Raw genomic sequence first — 7,500 nt, forward strand, 5'->3', positions numbered from 1 at the left:
TCTGTCTACACCACCACCACACCACCTCCACCACACTACCACCACCACCACTACCACACCACCACCACCACCTCCACCACCACCACCACTACCACACCACCACCACCACCTCCACCACCACCACCCTTCCATCTCCCACATCCATCTCTGTCTACACCACCACCACACCACCTCCACCACACCACCACCCTTCCATCTCCCACATCCGTCTCTGTCTACACCACCACCACACCACCACCACATCACCACCACCACCACCCTTCCATCTCCCACATCCATCTCTGTCTACACCACCACCACCACTACCACACCACCACCACCCTTCCATCTCCCACATCCATCTGTCTACACCACCACCACACCACCTCCACCACACCACCACACCACCACCACCCTTCCATCTCCCACATCCATCTGTCTACACCACCACCACACCACCTCCACCACACCACCACCACCACCACCACCCTTCCATCTCCCACATCCATCTCTGTCTACACCACCACCACCACCACCACCCTTCCATCCCCCTCATCCATCTCTGCCCACCATCACCACAACCACCACTACCACCACCAACACTCTTCCATCTCCCCCATCTCTTTTCCAACCACCACCACCACCAGCACCACAACCACCCCTCAGACAACTCACTCAGTGATCAGCATCAGATGGTCGTGGGCCGGGAGGGAATTGATGTTGTCTCTGACGTACGACTCCAGTTGGGTCAGGACAGTGTCCGCCTTCACCTGGAAGACCCCACTGTTGGCCGTCTGCTCCTTCACGTTCTCCGTCCACGGAGACTCGTTTTTTGTCTGGGAGAAGGAAGGAAGGAAGGAAGGAAGGAAGGAAGGTTTCAGTTTCACTTTCGCTTTCTCAAGAAGGCGTCACTGCGTTCGGACAAATCCATATACGCTACACCGCATCTGCTAGGCAGATGCCTGACAGCAGCATAACCCAACGCGTTTTGTCAGGCCTTGAGTGCATGCTTATATATTTGTGGATTTTTTCTATATATAATTTTGCCAGAGGACAACACTTTTGTTGCTATGGGTTCTTGCCATGTGTCCTTGAGGGTGTGGGTTCGAATCCCGCTTCACGTTCTCCGTCCACGGAGATTCGTTTTGCTGTCTGGAAGAAGGGAGGAAGGTTTCAGTTTCACTTTCACTTTGTATGTTGGTAACGCTGTATTGTGTGTGCGTCGAATGTATGTATGGATGGATGCATGCATGTATGTATGTATGTATGTTTGTATTGCACGTACGAGTTTGAATGTGCATATATATGTTTATTGTGTATGATTGTGAGTTAAAGCGCTTTGTGCAACGAGGAAAGCGCTGATAATTAATGTCCAGTTATTATCATTGCTATTATCATTATTATTCTCAAGGAGGCGTCACTGCGTTATACCACATCTGCAAGCCAAGATGCTTGACCAGCAGCGTAACCCAACGCACTTAGTCAGGCCTTGAGTGCATGCGTACGTATTTATGTACCTATCAATCAATGGATTTCTTTTTTCACAATTCTGTCAGAGAATAACGCTTTTGTTGTCATGGGTTCTTGTCATGGGTCCGTGAGGGTGTGGGTTCGAATCCCGCTCTCGCCCTTTCTCTCAAGTTTGACTGGAAAATCAAACTGAGCGTCTAGTCTTTCGGATCAGACGATAAACCGAGGTTCCGTGTGCACAGCAGACACTTGGCGGACTACGAAGAAGGAAGAACGGATGGTCTACGCCATGAACAGAACATGATCTTAATCATAGGAAAGATAAGTAAAAAAAAAAAAAAAATCAAATTCAAATCCATGATACTTTATCGGCAGCATCAATCATTACAAGAAATCCAGCCTCGTTCATTCAGACACTTGTCTTTTCTTCTTCGTCTTCTTTCCGTTACACGACCAACATCGACTTGCCGATGACTCTGTCGTGGTTCATGCATGCTGGGTATTTTCGTGTCTCCATAACCCACCGAACACTGACATGGGTTACATGATCTTTAACGTGCGTATTTGATCTTCTGCGTGCGTATACACACGCAGGAGGTTCAGGCACTAGCAGGTCTGCACATATGTTGACCTGGGAGATCGGAAAAATCTCCACCCTTTACCCACCAGGCGCCGTCACCGTGATTCGAACCCGGGACCCTCAGATTGAAAGTCCAACGCTTTAACCACTCGGCTATTGCGGCAGTAGATGACTAGGTGACGCGAAAACACACGAATAACCGATACACCTTTCCCTGGTCATTACACACACACACACACACACACACACACACACACACACACACACACACACACACACACACGCATACACATACACACACAGAGGCAGACACACGGACACATAGACAACAGAACATCGGGTTATTACATTGACTCACTTTTCTTACACAAGTGAATAAAAAAGGAATTAAAAAAGGAAATAATAAAATTATTTTAAAAAAGAACAAGAATAGAATATGTCTTTATTACCAAGTGTACCAGGTCACAAGGAATATTGGGGGGTGGGGGAGGGGGGGGGGGGGTAGTACATAACAAGATACGAACACAAATCGAAAATCATACAACAAACACAGATACAGTAGAAATTAGGATACATACAATTGCATATCAATATAAAAACTTGTGCATACTCACACATGCACACACTACACACACACACACACACACACACACACACACACACACACACACACACACACACACACACACACACACACACACACACACACGCGCGCGCGCGTTTGAAGAGAAGCATTTGTTCTTCAGAAAGTAACACGATATAACAAACGCTACATTACCTTCGCTATGATGAAACCAGACAATATCACGTTCAGTCGATAGTCAGTGGTATTGATGTTGGCGAATCTTGAATTGACCTGTTCCGACAAAAAACAATAACAGATGTCGTTGTTGTGGTAGTGATTTTGTACCCTGTGACTTTTTCATCATCATCATCATCATCATCATCATCATCATCATCATCATCATCATCATCGTCATCATCATCAGCATCATCACCACCATTATCATCATCATCATTGTCATCGTCATCATCGGTCATCATCATCATCATCGTCATCGTCATCATCATCATCATCATCATCATCATCATCATCATCACCACTATCATCATCGTCGTCATCATCATCTTCACCACCATCATCATCGTCGTCGTCGATGTCATAACTAGCATCATCATGGTGATAAGTTTTACTCCTCCTCCACTTTCTTCTTAAATCATCAAATGTATTACTTTTGCTACCATCATCGGCGTCATCATCGTATTCGTCATCATCATCGTATTCATCTTCCCATTTTCCCTGGTGTCATTGTCATTACTACTACTACTACTACTACTACTACTACTACTACTACTACAATGTCAGGGAGCGAATTGCACGATAGTTGTGGGCTCCCTTCTGATTGGTCGGACTGGTGGAGTCAGAAGTTTGGATGTGCATTGAACGCTTTCCTGCCTAACTTTTTGTATGAGAGAGAGAGAGAAACGAAACGAAACGAAACGAAACGAAACGAAATTTTACTTCACCAGGGTAATGAGATAAGCAAGTACACATGCTTTTTTTCCACCCAGCCCTGGACAAAGAGAGAAAAAAGAAGAAAACACACACACACACACACACACAAAAGAAAAAAAAGAAAAAAACAACAACAAAAAAACCAAAAGCAAACACGCACAAATTCGCAATTATCAAGTACAAGAAAAAGAAAAAAAAAAGTACTATTAAAAAGAAGGAAGGTAAGGGGGGTGGGGGGATAATCCATCGGGTCACAAACAAAATTACATACACACTCGCACACTCGGGGAAAACATGTCACAGAGAGAGAGAGAGAGAGAGAGAGAGAGAGAGAGAGAGAGAGAGAGAGAGAGAGAGAGAGATGCGAGCATGGAATTTGTAGAGAGAATAATGTAGGATGAAAGTAGGATGAATGTGTCTGGAAATTTGAAGCGCCAGGCTGTTGAGCACCATCGACCCTCCATGTATCATTTTGTTCAGCTAGCTCCCTCCATAGGATGTAAAATGTAAGTTTTTTGGTTCTTCGTCTCAGCTTGTCTTTTATTGTTGTGTTTAGAGTAATTTGATTTTTTTTTTAAGTAGGTTAGGATCTGAACTGAATGAGAGAGCTTTAGGCCGGCGGTAAGAATGTGTGTATGATTTATTGTGGGAAGGGGGGGGGGGGGTTCGCCATTTCTGAATATTCGGAAGAATGAACGAATAAATGTGCAAGAAATGAAGAGAAAAATGATTTCGTTATTGTCCTTGGTCGGAATTGGTAGCGGAGAGTGTGAGTCTGGGTATTAGTTACATTTTTATATGTAACAGCAAATCGTATTAATTTTGTGACATACTTCTACCATCATTTTTCCCCCCCTTTTTTTCACAAACTTTGTCGATGTTTCCATTGTTTTCATTGTAAATAGTAGTATCGATGGTATCATCAACCCTTCTGCCATTGTCCAATATGATAGCGTATTTCCTCACTATTGGTTTCACTTATAGTTGTAAATATTCAAACCTCGAGCGTGTGAAATGCAAGGGAAACAATTCAGTGACGTTACAGTGGAAACGTGAGGCTCTTGACCGAGGGAGACAACCCCTACAAACATCTGATTAATGAGGAGGTCATCGATATCATCACTGCATCATTAAAACTACCATCACCTCAAAAGCAGTTTTCTATTTTGTGTTTTTGTGTGTGTGTGTGTGTGTGTGTGTGTGTGTGTGTGTGTGTGTGTGTGTGTGTGTGTGTGTGTTACTATCAGTGTTGTTGGTGTTCAGTGCGGAACACACACACACACAAAAAAAAAATGTGAATGTTAGAAAAAGTCATGACAGACAATGAAACAATGACACAAATCAGTAGATAGACAAATAGATAAATACAACAAACAGCTAAATAAAAACAAATACATAAGTACATAAATACATAAATAGTTATTACCATAAAAAAAAAACAACAACAAGCAAACAAACAAAAATCAGTGAAGTATTCAAGCGACCAAGATGAAATTAGTGTGTTTCATTTTCTCCAAACCGTCAATCTGGAAAATCTTTCATAGATGGGAATTTTTTTTTTTTTTTTTTCAATCTAACCAGCACCATGTTGCCCAGGAGAAAGAAATCACAAAATAGTTTGAAGATCGACTACCTGGCGATAGTCTGTTTTATAAGAAAATAAACGTTCAGTAATCGTTTTCCGTCGTCTGCAGCGTTGTAAAAATATAATGCTATGCGGTTATGTCCCTTTTGCTGGTGCGGAAACTCTCACGTGAACAATAAACTTAAAGAGGAGAGTGAAAACATGCAAGTGTTCATCTTTAGTGTGTGTGTATAATTATGTGTCTGTGTGAGTGAATGAGTGAGTAAATGTGTGTGTGTGTGTGTGTGTGTGTGTGTGTGTGTGTGTGTGTGTGTGTGTGTGAAAGTAGCGAAAACACAAGAGCAGACAGACAGACAGACAGAGAAAACTGATTCCACAAACCGTAAATCACATTCCCTTTGTACTCCATCATACAGCTGATATATAAGAGAAGAACTTTGATAACTGAAGTGACCATCCATCCTATGGATACGAGCCATGTAGAGTATCAAACCTGCACGATAACTTTAAGGAGCTTATTGTACTTCTCTCTCTCTCTCTCTCTCTCTCTCTCTCTCTCTCTCTCTCTCTCTCTCTCTCTCTCTGGGTGTGTGTGTGTGTGTGTGTGTGTGTGTGTGTGTGTGTGTGTGTGTGTCTGTCTGTCTGTCTGTCTGTCTGTCTGTCTCTGTCACTCTGAACGTATGTTCACTTGCTGAAGAATGGCTCTGTTTACAGTATTCGTAAACTCTGCGTTTATATATTTAATGCCCTGAAGATACGACAAGAATTATGTGACAACAATGATGAAAGTTAGAATTAATTTATTATACATATGAAGCACTTTTGTTCTACAGGTTTAAGTTAGTATGTATTTTACATTTTGTTGTCGCTGCGTGATCACCATATTGTGTACTTTTGACCTCTTTCTAGGGGCCGGAGGCCTGGAGATTAAAGTTTTTGTTTTTGTCCTTGTTCTCTGTCTCTGTCTCTGTCTGTCTGTCTGTCTGTCTGTCTGTCTATCTGTCTGTCTATCTCTCTCTCTCTCTCTTATGTGGCCTACTCTGCTCGCTTTGACACCTCATTGATTTAAGTTGGACACTCACATCATTGAAGATATAGGCCACGTACTGTTTGGCCTGCTTGACAGCTTCTGTGGGGCTGTTCCCTGCCTTGGTCAGCCAGCTGTAATGGCGTCAACACTCATCAGATAATACTAATACTAATACTAATAATACTAATACTAATAATAATCATCATCATCATCATCGTCATCATCATCATAACAATGAGGACGTACACTAAGTCATTAAAAACATTGACATACGATTACAAACGCTGAAGACTAAGTACAACAAGAAAATGTCCATTTTATAGACGTCAGACAGATACTAGGAGGCCTACGTCAGTGTGATAGAGTTGATGCTTCCTGAATTATTATTTAACAAGAAAGAAGAAGCTTCTTCGTTCGTGGGCTGCAACTCCCACGCTCACTCGCATGCACACGAGTGGACTTTTACGTGTATGACCGTTTTTAACTCCGCCATGCAGGCAGCCATACTCCGTTTTCGGGGGGTGTGCTTGCTGGGTATGCTCTTCTTTCCATAACCCACAGAACGCTGACATGGATTACAGGATCTTTAACGTATGTATTTGATCTGCTTGCGTATACACACGAAGGGGGCTCAGGCACTAGCAGGTCTACACATTTTGTTGACCCGGGAGATCGGAAAAATCTTCACTCTTCACCCACCAGGCGCCGTTACCGAGATTCGAACCTGGGACCCTCAGATTGATAGTCCAACGCTTTAACCACTCGGCTATTGCGCCCGTCAAAAAATAGTGAGAAGAAGAAATTTGTATTGTGTAGATTTTGTGATACATGATTTCAGCAGTACATTGCTCAGCATTGTAGGTAATGGTAGTAAGTTTCGTTTCAATCATTGAGCAACTAAAAATACTTCTTAACGTAAGCATTACATATTGTTCAATATCAAGGTGTATTTGTGTTTCGGTTGACCGACCATCTGTAGAATTTTATGATAATGATTCTTGATTTTGACAGTCTATTGTTTAGTTTTTGTATGCGTTTCATTTCCGTTCCCATGTCTAGTATTTGAGCTCGGATTTGTCGAATTTCGCCTGGCATTGTATCGGCGTTTCAAATGACTTTTTGTGCGTCTCATAATTTGGGGCATTTTGCTTTCTACACTTCGATGACGGTGAAGTTGCAGCTGTGGGGGTCTGTTTCGGCTTGGGACCACCTGACAAAGCTGTACTCTCATATCCAGGCGTCAACCAGACCACAGACACCTATAGTGGAGTGATGACCTAGAGGTAACGCGTCCGCCGAGGAAGCGAGAGGATCTGAGCACGCTGGTTCGAATCACGGCT

The 7,500-nt window shown here is 43.0% G+C and overlaps 1 protein-coding gene across 2 annotated transcripts in view; it reads right to left on the reverse strand.

The window, feature by feature from the left end:
• LOC143286412 (uncharacterized) overlaps nucleotides 1-7,500 on the reverse strand; it is a 58,173-nt gene that overhangs the window by 25,148 nt on the left and 25,525 nt on the right. For both annotated transcript variants that reach the window (XM_076593972.1, XM_076593973.1), the window contains exons 7-9: nucleotides 6,213-6,291; nucleotides 2,808-2,885; nucleotides 655-815 (exon numbers count right to left, since the gene is read on the reverse strand). In XM_076593972.1, the coding sequence (XP_076450087.1) occupies nucleotides 655-815; nucleotides 2,808-2,885; nucleotides 6,213-6,291 (318 nt within the window). The remainder of the gene's footprint in view (nucleotides 1-654; nucleotides 816-2,807; nucleotides 2,886-6,212; nucleotides 6,292-7,500) is intronic.

The sequence above is a fragment of the Babylonia areolata genome, chromosome 10 (genome assembly GCF_041734735.1).
Source record: "Babylonia areolata isolate BAREFJ2019XMU chromosome 10, ASM4173473v1, whole genome shotgun sequence".
NCBI lineage: Eukaryota > Metazoa > Mollusca > Gastropoda > Neogastropoda > Buccinidae > Babylonia > Babylonia areolata.